Source organism: Tachyglossus aculeatus, chromosome 14 (assembly GCF_015852505.1).
Source record: "Tachyglossus aculeatus isolate mTacAcu1 chromosome 14, mTacAcu1.pri, whole genome shotgun sequence".
Classification (NCBI taxonomy): domain Eukaryota; kingdom Metazoa; phylum Chordata; class Mammalia; order Monotremata; family Tachyglossidae; genus Tachyglossus; species Tachyglossus aculeatus.
Window position 1 is genome coordinate 32,359,780 of NC_052079.1, and position 15,600 is coordinate 32,375,379.

At 41.1% G+C, this 15,600-nt stretch overlaps 1 protein-coding gene across 3 annotated transcripts in view; it reads right to left on the reverse strand.

The window, feature by feature from the left end:
- Positions 1 to 4,737: 4,737 nt before the first annotated feature.
- Positions 4,738 to 15,600, reverse strand: part of SLC6A15 (solute carrier family 6 member 15) — a 35,442-nt gene continuing 24,579 nt past the window's right edge. For all 3 annotated transcript variants that reach the window (XM_038756742.1, XM_038756743.1, XM_038756744.1), the window contains 3 exons: positions 14,456 to 14,615; positions 11,568 to 11,730; positions 4,738 to 6,061 (listed from right to left, as the gene is read on the reverse strand). In XM_038756742.1, the coding sequence (XP_038612670.1) occupies positions 5,690 to 6,061; positions 11,568 to 11,730; positions 14,456 to 14,615 (695 nt within the window). In that variant the 3' untranslated portion in view covers positions 4,738 to 5,689. The remainder of the gene's footprint in view (positions 6,062 to 11,567; positions 11,731 to 14,455; positions 14,616 to 15,600) is intronic.

Consider the following 15,600-nt stretch of genomic DNA (forward strand, 5'->3'; position numbering starts at 1 on the left):
CAGAGGTCATGGGTTCAAATCCCAGCTCCACCAATTGTCAGCTGTGTGACTTTGGGCAAGTCACTTAACTTCTCCGTGCCTCAGTTCCCTCAACTGGAAAATGGGGGTGAAGACTGTGAACCCCTCATGATCACCTTCTATCCTCCCCAACACTTAGAACAATGCTTTGCACATAGTGAGCGCTTAACAGATGCCATCATCATCATCTTTTCCCACTCCCTTCTGTGTTGCCCTTGCACCTGGATTTTCTCCCTTTATTCACCCCTCCCTTAGCCCTTTATCATTTTTGTAAATGTCTGTAATTAATTGATTCAGATTATTATCTGTCTCCCTCTCTAGACTGTAAGATCATTGTGGGCAGGTGGTGTTTCTATCAATTCCGTTATATTGTACTCTCCTAAGCATTTGGTACAGTGCTGTGCATACAGTGAGTGCTCAATAAGTATGATTGATTGATTAAACCCTTTGAGTCCCTGTGTTTATCCAGCCCTGTTTCTATCACCTGGGTGAACTACTCTGGCTTCAACAGCCTCCTTATTGGTCACTCTGCCTGGAGTGTCTCTTCTCTCACAGCAACTGTACCATAAAACCGTAGGTTTCATTTAGTTTAAAATGATAATTGAAGTCCATCATTTCCAATGGCTCCTCGTTGCTTCTCTTATGAAGCCACCGTGCGTGGCTCAGTGGAAAGAGTGTGGGCTTGGGAGTCAGAGGTCATGGGCTCTGCCGCTTATCAGCTGTGTGACTTTGGGCAAGTCACTTAACTTCTCTGGGCCTCAGTTACCTCATCTGGAAAGTGGGGATTAAGGACTGTGAGCCCCACATGGGACAACCTGATGACCTTGTATCTCTCCCCACGCTTTGAACAGTGCCTGGCACATAGTAAGCACTTAACAAATACCAAAATTATTATTATTATTATTTCTGTGTATACAACCATCCTTAGCACATTTGCATATATTGAGCTATGTACTCTAGTCATTTATTAATTTATTAATACATCTTTCTTTAATCTTGCTATTTATTGCCAGTTATATCTATTTTTCTTCCTGTTCCCACTAACTGTAATAATTTGTGACTGTCTCCCAGCTTTCTTCTTGAGCATAGAAACCACCCAGTCTTTCACTTCTCATGTACATTCCCAAGCCCCTAGTACTGTACAGTTATCTGCCAGACATAATCTTAATACTATTAAATTAACTCATCTCACCAAATTGTAGTTGTTCAAAACTTCTCCTTACTCTTAAATTATCCAAAATCAATTATTTGTATTTATTGAGCGTGTACTGTGTGCAGAGCACTGCACTAAGCACTTGAGAATGCATAATATAACAGGGGAAATTCGCTGCTAATTCTCCAGATTTAACTAATTTTCCAAACCACTCTTACTTTTCAGAAAGCTGTATGTTATTTTTTGAAAATTCACTTATAAGAAGGGTTTAACCAGGTTCACCTCTGCTAAAAGCTAGGAAAGCACATTCTATTCTAGAGGAGAGGTAATTAGCCCAAGGGAGTGGCACACAACTGGAAGTTGAAATCCCAGAATCCTAGACATGCTTTAGTCAACTGACTTTGTGTGATGTTAGCAAATTATTTTCCCGCTCTGTGACACAATTTATTTTATGAAATGGGTGCAGAATGCTATTACTCTTCCAGATATGGCAGAAGGTGGACAAAATGCTTGTCTGATTAGGGTAAAAAAAATATTGCTAACCTCTTTGAATACCTTGTGAAGGTTATTTCAGTTGACAAGACACAGTACATTGAAGAATTGTGGTATACTCATTTGCTTTTAATCATGAGAAAATAACAAACTTTTCAGCTAATTTTATGGATTTTGTCCCCAAAGCATATAGGTTTTATTTCTTGAAATGCTTGTATCCCAGTGTTTATGCAGCTGGATACATATATTGAAATGGTGATAGATGAAAAGCAATAGCAGTCAAAGTTTTAATGACAGTATACAGGACATTCACATTTCTGTCTCTAACCATACACAGATATGTGCCATGTAACCATGAAAAATAGGTGAAAAATAACCATTTTTCATTACTAGCATGGGCTAAATTTGCTGTGATAGAGAACAGATTTTTCATCAATCACTTATTTAATGAATGCTTACTGTGTGCAGTTCACTGTACTAAGCACTTGGGAGAGTGCAATGTATCAGAGTAGGTAGACGTGTTACCTGCCACAAGGATCTCATGGTCTGTGTGGGGAGACAGACATTAAAATAAATTCTAGATATGTACATAAGTGCTGTAGGGATGAGGGTGGAGTGAATATTAACGCTTAAAGAGTAAAAATCCATATGCAAGAGCAATGTGGATAGGAAAGGCAGTAGGCAAGAAGAGGGATAAGTTGGGGGAAGGTCTTTTGGAAGATGTGATTTTAATAAGGCGTTAAGGTGGGGAGAATGATGGTCGGTTGAATATGAAGGGGAAGGGTGTTTCAGACCAGAGGAAGGATGTGGGTCAGGAGTCAGCAGCAAAATAGATGAGATTGAGGTACAGTGAGTAAGTGGCCCTAAGGCAGTGAAGTGAGCATGTTGGGTTATAGTAGCAGCAAATCAGTGAGGTAAAATAGGAGGGGGAAAGGTGATTGAGTGCTTGAAAGCCAATGGTAAGGAGTTTTTGTTTGATGGGGAGATGAACGGACAACCATTGGAGGTTCTTGAAGAGTGGGAAAACATGGACTGAATGTTGTTTTTAGAAAAATGATCTGGGTAACAGAGTGAAGTCTAGAGTGGGGAGACGCAGGAGCCAGGAAAGTCAGCAAGGAGGCTGGTAATAATAATAATAATATTAATAATGATGATTGTGGTATTTGTTAAGTATTTGTTATGTGCCAGGCACTGTACTATGCAATAGCCGATGCAATAGTCATGGAGGAATAGGATGAGTGCTTGGATCAGCATGGTAGCAGTTTGGATGGAGAGGAAAGGGTGGATTTTAGCAAAGGTTGAATGGACAGGATTTGGTGACAGATTGAATACTCTGCATACAGAAAGCGCTCAAAAAATATGATTGAATGATTGAATGAATATGTACATTGAATGAGAGAGATGAATCAAGGATTATGCCAAGGTTATGGATTTAGGAGACAGGGTGGATGGTGGCTGTTTGTACAGTAATGGGAAGGCAGGGAGGGCAGAGTTTAGGAGGGGAGATGAGGTGTTCCATTTTGGAGATGTCGAATTTGAGGTGTTGGCAGGACATCCAAGTAGAGATATTCTGAAGGCAGGAGAAAATGTGAGACTGCAAATAAGGAGGAATATGAGGCCTGGAGATGTAGATTTGGGAATCATTCACACACAGGTGATAGTTGAGGCCATGGGAATGAATGAGTTCTCCAGTGGAGTGGCTATAAATGGAGAATAAAAGGGGACCCAGAAATGAACCTTACAGGAATCTCACTTTTAAGGGGTAGGAGGCCTACAAAAGAGCCTGAGAGTAAACAGAACCAGAATAGGACGTGACAGAGAAGTCAAGTTGGATAATATTTCCAGGAGAAGGGGGTGGTAGACAGTGTCTAAGACAGTTGAAAGGTTGAGGTGGATTAGGATGGAATGGAGGCCATTGGTTTTGGCAAGAAGGAATTCTTCAGGAGAAGGAATTCTTCAGGCCGGAAAAATAGAAGCTGATGGTAGTCACAATTGAAGTTGATAAATTCTGAAGGGTGTGGACAGAGGTTACCCTGAATGTTGCCCACCAAATCATACAACACCAGCATGAATTCCGATTGATGTGTGAACTCAGGAGGTTTGAAACGTTCAACAAGACACACTTCACACAGAAGGAGAAAGCATATGGGATTCATTGCCCGAGGAAACTCTGCAGAGTGAAAATATTGTTGTGTTTAAGAGAGGTTTGGATTAATGCACAGACAGTATGTCTACTACTCAGTAGAAGAAGGTTAAGAATTTGGAGGTAGGGAAAATGATATATATATTAGATGGTATGTTCATTACCGTGGGTGGGTTTCAAGGAGAGTAACTGTCACATTCTTCATGCAGGTATCCAGTTGTGAGTCTCAGAGGTAGAATACTCTTCTGGAATGGGCAGTTGCTTGACTCAGGCACTCTTATGTTCTCAACATTATAGTGAATAACAAAGTTTACAGGAAGCAAGAGCAATCATCTGCTTTCCCCTGGACAGTCCCAAAGTTGAAGTTTTCTAGATCTGGTCCTTGTGGCACATGCCTAGCATTGAGTTATGTAAGCATTTGGGGATTATGGTAATAAAACCCCCTGTGGGTTCGTGTTTGCTACAATAATAATAGTAATAATGACGGCATTTGTTAAGCACTTACTATGTGCCAAGCACTGTTCTAAGCGCTGAGCACTATTCTAAGCGCTGAATGGCACTATACTTTATAACCGCAGAGAGGACATGTCATGACATTGCAGTCCACCCCATATGTCTCTGTCTCTCTTTTTCATTTTAATGATTATCCTGGTTAAACCCACAGCCATTTTGCACCAGAAACTGAGTTGAAAGCATGGCTAATTCTCATTACCCGTGACCCCGATGTTGGATAGGGACCGTCTCTATATGTTGCTGACTTGTACTTCCCAAGCGCTTAGTACAGTGCTCTGCACACAGTAAGCGCTCAGTAAATACGGTTGAATAAATAAATGAACTGGAGATATGTGAGAAAGCATTTAGTTCAGAAACATTGGAAAATGCATCTAAAACATTTTTACTGTTTATTCATAGATTAAAATGCCATACAGTTATTAACAATTACCAACAAAAAAAAGATAGTTTATGCATAAAACAGAAGCAACAAAGAGACTAAAAAAGCCATCTAATTTCAGGGTTTTAAACCAGTACATGGAGTATTAATGTACATATTTACAAGTATATTATATAAATATACTATATGTAAATTTGGAACCACAATAAATATCGAGAAGATTTTTAGGCACACAGCATAGAAAAATGCAGAATCTGCATAATTCTTAAGAGTGTTGAGTGACTCACTCTTATATCATCATTTTCACACTGAAAAAGCAAATATTTTACACAAAATGTACAGCTTCAATTTATATAGTCCCAAGTCACTGAGGAATCTCTCCCACACTCATCATTAATGCCAATCTTGCCCTTCTGATTCTATTTCTCTATACAGCTATTACATAAGAAAATATTTTGCAGGTTTCTTCAGCTAGACTGCCTAAAATATCATCGCTAACAAAATTAAGTACAACTTATCTACATAACATTTATGTATAACTGTGCAGAAGTGCACAGATTGTTTGAACTGCTTGAGCTCATTTTTTAATACTGGGAAGTTACCCTGAAGGCAATATGATGACCTTTACAATATACCTTTCGTGAACTGTTGATAATCTTATATTCTGAAGTCATTACAAACTGAGGTAACACCTGTTTTTTTTAGAGATATAAATATTTTAAAACACTCTCAGAGAGAATTAAAAAAAATCCTGGCAAAGATGAAAGACCTAGGTCATTGTAAGGACTTATTTGTAATCCCTTCAGTGCAAATGTAAACCAAAGATTCCAAAGGGAATGTCTGAGTTGAATGTATATTTTTCTACCATTACCATTAAAGATCTTAAAGAAATGGAACACCTGAGATCGCACTCTAGAAAGTGAAGCTTATTGCTTCTCTTAGGAGAGCCAATGTTCAGTGATACAAATAAAAGCAAATGACTTGTCTTCAGCTATAAATCAGATTCTGGCATATCGGGCATATCCGCCATTAGGTACCCTATTCCATAGCGTCCATTGGGAGCAGTATCAAGACTTGGGGAACCGCTCTGCTTTCGGTAAATATTTTTACCAAAATTCGGAGAAGGCATCTCGCTTGGTATCTTCCCATGGATAAGACTTGCATCATCACCTTCTAAATTTAAGGGCTCCTTTATGATGCGTCCTCTCTTGTAGGACACAGCTGCTAAACTTCCTGAACTGTCATCTATAAGGTTGCAGCGGCGAACTAAGAAGACAGTAGGAACAGGAAGTATTGCCAACACCATTAGAGATATACACACTACCATTCCCCATGTAGGATAGTTCAGAAATTCCTCAGCAGCCTGGAAGTGACAAGAAACCAAAATTGATTAACCATCTCTCCCTGAAATGCATTAACCCTCCCCATGCCCCCACAACTACATTTTCACCCAAATGTTTTATAGTGACTTTATAGACACATATATAAAGTTAATTTTGTTTTAATTTTTCCAGACCAACAAAAGAATGAGAAGGTATGTACAGCCTCTATTATCCAGAGAATTTGGATGAAAACGTAGGTTTTCCCCAGAAAAGCTGAGGGAAAACCTGTAGTTTTTCTGGAATGGCCCAAATTGATTATCAACAAGGTCAGCCAATTATCACTACTGTGAACTATTATATATGGATGACCTGTATCTCATTTATGTGAGAATGGATACACTCCCAGTGATTAGAAAATGATAATAGCTATGAATATGTTTATCATTTACATGAAAAGTCATGTTTTTGAGTTTATGTAATGTTTTCTAAAAGGATAGAAACGTAGACTTGAAAAATTGGTTCCAATATATAATAATTGTAATTGTGGTATTTGTTAAATGCTTACTCTGTGCCAGGCACAGTGATAGTAATAAGAATAATGATGATGGCATTTGTTAAGCACTCACTATGTGCAGAACACTGTTCTAAGCACTGGGGAGGATACAAGGTGATCAGATTGTCCCACATGGGGCTCACAGTCTTCATCCCCATTTTACAGATGAGGTAACTGAGGCACAGAGAAGTCAAGCGACTTGCCCAAAGTCACACAGCTGACAGTTGGTGGAGCCGGGATTTGAACTCATGACCTCAGACTCCCAAACCCGCGCTCTTTCCATTGAGCCATGCTTCTTCTGCTACCCCAGTGCTTTACTAAGCACTGGGGTAGATACGAGCAAATCGGGTTGGTCACAGTCCCTGTCCCATGTGGGGCTCAGTCTTAATCCCTATTTTACAGATGAGGTAACTGAGGCATAGAAAAGCAAAGAGACTTTCCCAGCAGACAGGTGGTAGAGCCAGGATTAGAACCCAGATCCTTCCTAATCCCAGGCCCATGCTCTATCCACTATGCTATGATGCTTCAAAAGACCAGTATACGTCTTTTCTAGCCTCAAAATAACTACAAAATTTACTGTGGGGTCATTATGGTACCACAATACCATCCATGTCCATCATCCCCATCAGCTCTTCTGTACATTTAACTCCCTTCTCAGGCCCCCTGTTCCTCGCCCTCCTCCTTCCCTCACCCCCAACGACCTGTCCTTCTACTTCATTAATAAAATTAAATCCATCAGGTCTGAGCTCCCCAAAGTCACTCCCCACCCTTCTCCAACCCCCCGGCTCTCAACCTCTCTGCTACTCTCCCATCCTTCCCAGCAGTATCCTCAGATGAGTTCTCCTCCCTCCTCTCAAGTGCTACTCCGGCCACCTGTGCTTCTGATCCCATTCCCTCTCATTTTATGAAATCTCTCACTCCGTCCCTCCTCCCCTCCTTAACTTCCATCTTCACACTCCACTGGTTCCTTCCCCTCTGCCTTCAAACATGCCCTCGTCTCTCCCATCCTGAAAAAACTCTCTCTTGACCCCACCTCACCTTCTAGTTATCGCCCCATCTCCCTCCTACCATTCCTTTCCAAATGCCTTGGACGAGCCGTCTACATGCACTGCCTCGAATTCCTCAATGCCAACTCTCTCCTCGACCCCCTCCAATCTGGCTTCCATCCCCTACATTCCATGGAAACTGCCCTCTCAAAGGTCACCAATGACCTCCTGCTTGCCAAATCCAATGGCTCATACTCTATCCTAATCCTCCTCGACCTCTCAGCTGCCTTCAACACTGTGGACCACCCCCTTCTCCTCAACACGCTATCCAACCTTGGCTTCACAGACTCTGTCCTGTCCTGGTTCTCCTCATCTCTCCGGCCATTCATTCTCAGTCTGTTTTGCGGGCTCCTCTTCTCCCTCCCATCCCCTTACTGTAGGGGTTCCTCAAGGGTCAGTTCTTGATCCCCTTCTGTTCTCTATCTACACTCACTCTCTTGGTGACCTCATTCGCTCCCACGGCTTCAACTATCATCTCTACACTGATGACACCCAAATCTACATCTCTGCCCCTGCTCTCTCTCCCTCCCTCCAGGCTCGTATCTCCTCCTGCCTTCAGGACATCTCCATCTGGAAGTCTGCCCGCCATCTAAAGCTCAATATGTCCAAGACTGAGCTCCTTATTTTCCCTCCCAAACCCTGCCCTCTCCATGACTTTCCCATCACTGTTGACGGCACTACCATCCTTCCCATCTCACAAGCCCTCCACCTTGGTGTCATCCGTGACTCCGCTCTCTCATTCAACCCTCACATCCAATCCATCACCAAAACCTTCCGGTCTCACCGCCGCAACATCGCCAGGATCCGCCCTTTCCTTTCCATCCAATCCACTACCCTGCTCATTCAATCTCTCATCCTATTCCGACTGGATTACTGCATCAGCCCCCTGTTTGATCTCCCATCCTCCTGTCTCTCCCCACTTCACTCTATACTTCATGCTGCTGCCCGGATCGTCTCTGTGCAGAAACGCTCTGGGCATGTTACTCCCCTTCTCAGAAATCTCCAGTGGCTACCAATCAACCTACGCATCAGGCAAAAATCCTCACTCTCGGCTTCAAGGCTCTCCATCACCTCGCCCCCTCCTACCTCATCTCCCTTCTTTCCTTCTACAGCCCAGCCCACACCCTCCGCTCCTCTGCTGCTAATCTCCTCACTGTGCCTCGTTCTTGCCTGTCCTGCCGTCAACCCCCGGCCCACGTCCTCCCCCTGGCCTGGAATGCCCTCCCTCCGCACGTCCGCCAAGCTAGCTCTCTTCCTCCTTTCAAAGCCCTACTGAGAGCTCACCTCCTCCAGGAAGCCTTCCCAGACTGAGCCCCCTCCTTCTTCTCCCCCTCCACCCCCTCCCTACCCCCACGTCTTACCTCCTTCCCTTCCCCACAGCACCTGTATTATATGTATATGTGTTTGTACATATTTATTACTCTATTTATTTTACTTGTACATATTTATTCTATTTATTTCATTTTGTTAATATGTTTTGTTTTGGTTGTCTGTCTCCCCCTTCTAGACTGTGAGCCCGCTGTTGGGTAGGGACCATCTCTATATGTTGCCAACTTGTACTTCCCAAGTGGTTAGTACAGTGCTCTGCACACAGTAAGTGCTCAATAAATTCGATTGAATGAATGAATGAATGAATCCCATCATCATCATCATCAATAAAGTGGTATTTCCTGCTACATTTCCAAAGCACATTATTTTAGTAACCAGATAAAATTATTAGTGATAGTGAATTTTTTTAATTAAACAAAATGAAGGTTGTTCTGACTTAATCAAGGCAGAACAATCAGTACTAGTATAAAAAGAATGAAATTAATTTCTTATATTACCATACTTATTCCCATAATTTCCTTATTCTTGCAACAAAAATGGGTAAGACTAGGACATGAGGACATGAGAATTGTTTTGAAATGTGGGGTAGCAGTAGAAAAATGGAAAGAAGATTATTGAAAGCTGGAGGAAAGGAGGGTATAAGGAAGAGAAAGGTAAGAAATAACTTGAAAATGCATTTCTTATTTCTGCTGCCCTCTTGCAAGTGCTGTGTACAGTAAACAATGAATCAGTGCTTTCTGTGTGCAGAGCACTGTACTAAGCATTTGAGAAAGTACAATACAACAGAGTTGGTAGATGTGATCCCTGCTCATAAGGAGCTTAGTCTACAGGCATTCAGGGAATTAATCTTCCCTTCTTCTTCCCCATTTTGAAGAGCAAATATCCTTCCCCACTCCCCAGCACAAGCCTATCTGTGTTAACAATGCTGCATTCTCACCCTTCTCTTTTCTATCCCAGTGCATACCACTGCTTTGAGTTTTGTGTTACAAAAGATAATGTTTCATCCCCTTCTTAAAAAGCTGGGTGGAGAAGTCGTGCAGTAGAGGCAATTGTGTGAGCAAATATGGTAATTATTTTAAAAGAAATTAGTTTCCTTAGAGTCGTCAATCATACTGGATTCTTTCAAATTTATAAATATACTTAACATCAAACTGCCTGAAAATCAGCCAGGAAATCTCAAATCTAGAAGGAACCTGAAGAGAACACAGTCCATTCCATACGCCTCAGCGTATGTGATCTTCCAACTTTCACCCACCTTCAAACTTCACCAAAAGCCACATCCTCCAGGAAGCATTCCCAGATTAATCCTTGCCTGCTTTGCATGCCATCCCATCATCCATCCTATGTACTCATGTGAGCGTCTCTTTATTTAATCCATTTTTAAAAAATTTTATCAGTTTTACCTTTGTCTATACCCTAATTTCCTAATCCTACAATCTGCTTCTCTGTCCTTCCTTTTAGACTATAAGCTACTTGAAGACAAATGCTATGTCTTCTATTTGGATTGTATGCTTTCAAGCACAGTGCCCCGCCCAGGGAAAATGTATCAATAGGTATTGATAGTGATGATAATGGACATTTACTGAGGATCCAATATTGCGTAGAGAATATTTATACAACCAAGTTATAATTCTACCCCATGCTTGTTTTCAAATCTAAGGGTACAACTTAAATAATAAGTAAACAAATCAGCCCAACTGGTAATACTCTTTGGGTAATGACCCTAGCTTTTTCAAGGAGTAAAATTCAGTCACTGTAGTTCTGCCTTGCAGTCAAATGTTGACAGTGACTGAATTAACGTAGACTTACTTCCCATTTAATTTCCTTGTACTTTTGTAAGACCATTTTTTTCTACATTTGTCAAGGTGCCATGTCATTTAAGCCAACTATCTCAATAATGACATTTAACAGAACCACCCCAAGACCAGTCCTATAGAATACAACTCTTTATGCCCCACCCCTGAACATGTCATCCCCAACCCTCTTTTGAATACCACTTCTATTGTGGCACTTGTTAGGAGCTTACTATGTAGCAACCACTGTGCTAAGTATTGAGGTAGATTCATCTGAATCAGAGAAGCAGTATTGTCTAGTGGATAGAGCACAGGCTTGGGAGTCAGAAGGATCTGGTTCTATGCTTGACTTCTCCACTTGTCTGCCGTGTCACCTTGAGCAAGTCACTTAATTTCTCTGTGCCTCAGTTACCTCATCTGTAAAATGGGGATTAAGACTGTGTGCTCCATGTGGAACATGGACTATGCCCAACTTGATTATCTTGTATCTACCCCAGTGCTTAGTACAGTGCCTGCCAATAATAAATGCTAAATAAACTGGGGCTCGTAGCCTAAGTAAGGGGGAATCCCCATTTTACAGAGGAGGATTGGAGGCACAGAGAAGAAAAAAGACTTGCCTAAGGTCACCCAGAAGGTAAGTGACAGAACTGGGATTAGAACCTAGGTCCTCTAACTACCAGGCCCGTACTCCTGTTACTAGGACACCTGTTTAACTTTAAGGCATTTCTTATCCCTACTGAACAGAAATATGATTAAGGCCAGATTTTTCCAGTTTTTCTAATCTTTCAAACGATTCTTAAGTACGACTTCGAAAATTGCAATTTACCTTATCTTCAATCCATGCATTATAGCCAGGAGGACTTAATCCCATTTGGACAACGCTAGCCACAAGTAGGGATAACAACACTAGTGGAGAAACATATTTCCACATGTAATAATAATATTTATTTGGAGAAAAGCCCAGCATATCCTTTAAGTCTTCCATAAACCTAAAGACAAATGAGATAAAAGAAACAACACTTGATCCAGTATAAGTAGTATTTGACCTTCTAATTTCATTGAGGACCTACTGGCAACATAATGTATTACATTAACAAACCAGCATGTGAAAAGAAATGTAGAAATATCAAATGTTAGTTTTTTACCTCCCAAATAGTACAGCACGTTTCTGCATTGCCTACATTTTTAGCTGTACCTTAAAGATGCTACTAGAAATAGAAAAAAAATTGCTTTTTAAAGTAATATGGGCATAATTTTGTATGGTGATTTTTTGACATTGCAATAAAGCGTCTGCAAATGGAATTTAGAAATGCATGTGCAGCATTGGCTAAGAAAATGCAGTACATTAATTCTATAATTTTATTTTATGGTATTTCTTAAGCCCTTACTTTTTGCCAGGCACTGTACTAAGCACTGAGGTAGAGACTAGTTAATCAGGTGGAAAAAGGCCTTGTCCCACATGGCACTCACAGCCTTACCCATTTTACAGATGTGGTAACAGGCAGAAAAAAAGAAGTGACTTGCCCAAGGTTACACAATAGACAAGTGGCAGAGTTGGGATTAGAACCCAGGTACTTCTGACTCGAGGCCCCTGCTCTATCCACTAGGTCATTCTGCGTCTTGTGTATATTTAATAGATTGCCCATTAGCTATGAGTGTGCATATATATATGGAAAAACCTAAAATTTCTTCTCAAAAGAAACTAATTGTTCCCTTTCTTCACTGTGCACCGTTTCCCTAACCCCTAAACTTTCCCCTCTACCTCCAACTTCTCTGATTCAGAATTCCATGTCACCCATGAACTGTCTCTTGTACAACAGTCAGAAAAAGTGGTCTGAAAGTGGTCAGGATGATAAAAATGAGAAGTGGAAGGATAGTAGGAGAAAAAAGGAATTAAATGGAGAGAACTGGGATGAAAGGCTCATACTTAAGTTCTAGTAGTACCCTAGCTTAATTACTGCTCTCGGAATGGCATCCCATGCTTGCTTAATCAAATTCATCCAGGAGCCCGAATTTAGAAACTAGGTGGTCGGAGGACTATGCATTAAACAGCTTTTCTCAGAATTGTATTACTGCACAGGAAGAATTACTGTCCCCTGTGGGAAGATATACTAGGATTTTCAGACCTTACATAAGGCTTGATTAAGGCCACTCGGCTCCTTCAGCACATTTGAACACTAATAGTCATCAATCAGGCAATCAATGGTATTTATTGAGCACTACTATGTGCAGAACACTGTATTCAGTGCTTATATATTTTCTCTTTTGACTCAGTCCTGAATGCAAAGGTCTTTACGTTGATATTAACAACCACCCATTCCAGATCCAGGGCTTTCCCACTTCTCCGCCTACATGTTGGAGACCCCAGGCTAGGATTTTCAGGCTTCAGAAATGATTAATGTCACAACCTGGCAAATGCATTAAATGCATTACATTCTGCTCTGCCACCAGAAGAGGACAATGTAGTTCAGAGAAAGCTTCAGGGTTCAATTTGGAAACTAGGAAAAACTGGGATCGGAGAAGGGCAAGGGATCTTTTAGACTGTGAGCCCACTGTTGGGTAGGGACTGTCTCTATATGTTGCCAATTTGTACTACCCAAGCGCTTAGTACAGTGCTCTGCACATAGTAAACGCTCAATAAATACGATTGATGATGATGATGATGATGATCTGCAGGCTTGGACTATTCCTCCTGAAATACCCAATAGGTATGTTTCAAATGCTGATGATGATAATGGTGATAGGCTGACTTTATCCAGAGATTTCCTCAGCTGTTGTGTTGTTTCTGGCCCACCCTGGGAGTCGAGCTACTCTTCAGTATTCATCCTGACCTAAACAGCCCTGAGTCTCCAGAATGGGACAGGGGTCCAGAATTGGGTAGTTTGAGGATGTTAATGTATTTATAAATATGGTTCCTACAGATAAGAGGTAGGTATCTGGCTTGAAACCATCACAAGAGGAGAATGATTAATACAGGCCTTCATATACACAATCTTCTGAGCAGATCGGGCTGACTATTCTTATGAGGCTAGTCTCCGTTATCAGAGAAAAGCATTTGGTTAATTGCAAATAAGCCTCTGTTTTTTAAAAGTTTCCACCAAATTGGGACTCTATGTGTGGGGAGCTGGAATCCAGAGAGGCTGACACAAGGATGATAGGATTGTTAGCAGTAGAGGAAGTAAACACACTGGCTGATGTCAGGAAAGGAACTGACTATTTCAATGAGCATAACCCTCACACCACACTTTTCTCTCTTGCTTCCACTCTCTACTTGTTCCTCCTGTTCAGGTTCCCATTCTCTTTCATTCCCCAATCTTGCTTTTCCACTCCAGTCACCACTTCCCTTGACCTCCTGGGGTAGCAGGCTGAGAAAAGCCCGTGGAGAGACTGAAATTCAGGTCTGTATTATGTCTGTCTGTCTGTCCTGCTCAAGAACATTTTTTTCATGGCATTTAGTCACTGAGTTGATGACATTTTTTATCTAATTTTGAGCCCAAAGGGTTAATACACTTCAGCAACCTTGAAGAAATTCTCTAAAAACTAAGATTATTTGCTAATTAATTTCCCAACTGGAGAATCCACCTGCCTCCAGAGAATTCTATAGTAAGGTCAGACCTAGGTGGAAAAGGGAACTTCCCCTCCTCACTGTGCTTAATTGATGAGGTCAAAGAATCTAGTATAATTACTGGAAACCCAAATGAATTTCTTACTTACTTGTCAATGCCATAAACACGTGCTATGGCAATATTCTCTAAGATGACTACAATTAACAGGGGCAAGGTAGCAGAATAGTCATCAAACATAGTAACAAAGTAATTTCCAGACCGCTGCACAAATATCAGGCCAATAAAAAATGCCAGAAGACAACAGACAACTGTAGACAAAAAAAGCGACATGGAAAAACATTGTAGTCAGTCATCTATTTTTCAATGCCATCATGAAATAGCCAAAACATGACTCTATTTTAAATTCATCATTTGTATTGTATCTAGATTTACGATGATTTTCCTTCTTTTCCTTCTGACTTTTTCCAGCAGTAAATTCAAAATCAACCAGCATACTTTTTAAAAAAAACTTGAAGTGACATTTCTAGCAATGCAAAACCCTCAACCCTAACAGAAAAACAAGCAGGTAGAATCAAGCAAGGCATTAAAAATGAAAGAAGCAGTTCATGAGCCCCAATATGAAATAATATTTTTCAAATTAACTCAAACATGCAGAACATCACATACAGGCTTAAAGAATACCATTACATAGCTTGAGTTGTTGACAAGCACCTAGTACAGTGCTCTGCACACAGTAAGGGCTCAATAAATATGATTCATTGATGGACATAAAATTGTTTATAGTCAAGGTAATGGTGTTGGGTGGCCCGGAGCAAAGCTGAATTATAGGTTCCTTGGAAGGCCAAAAGGGGTTTGCTGAGTTGCTCTTATAATTAGTTTTAAGCAGCTATATGACTCAGAGCTAGTTAGAGCATCAATGCAGACATGAAGGAACTCAGTGGACATGTAAGGCGTACTGAGATTTTTCCTAACCCTGAAGGCCCCTAGAGAAGAGGGGAAGTTTGTAGAGCAATTTCTTCCCTACTGCAAGGTTAATTGGTCCCTCATCACCCGGTAAATCCTTTCTCATTATTTCAACTTAATTGTCTTCTCATCAGTGAAATTGAGAAAAATGTGTGCTCCTGTGGGCCTGGATCAACAGTGAAGGTGTCAGTATGGGGCTCAGCAGTTAGGTGGCAAGGTCACAGCTGAAGTGGTTGCTTCAAAACCCTGTCTAACAGACCCGGAAAAGGCTGGCTAAAAAGAATTGCATGGGGGGAAAGGACTGGAAACACTACAAAATCCATGGTACAT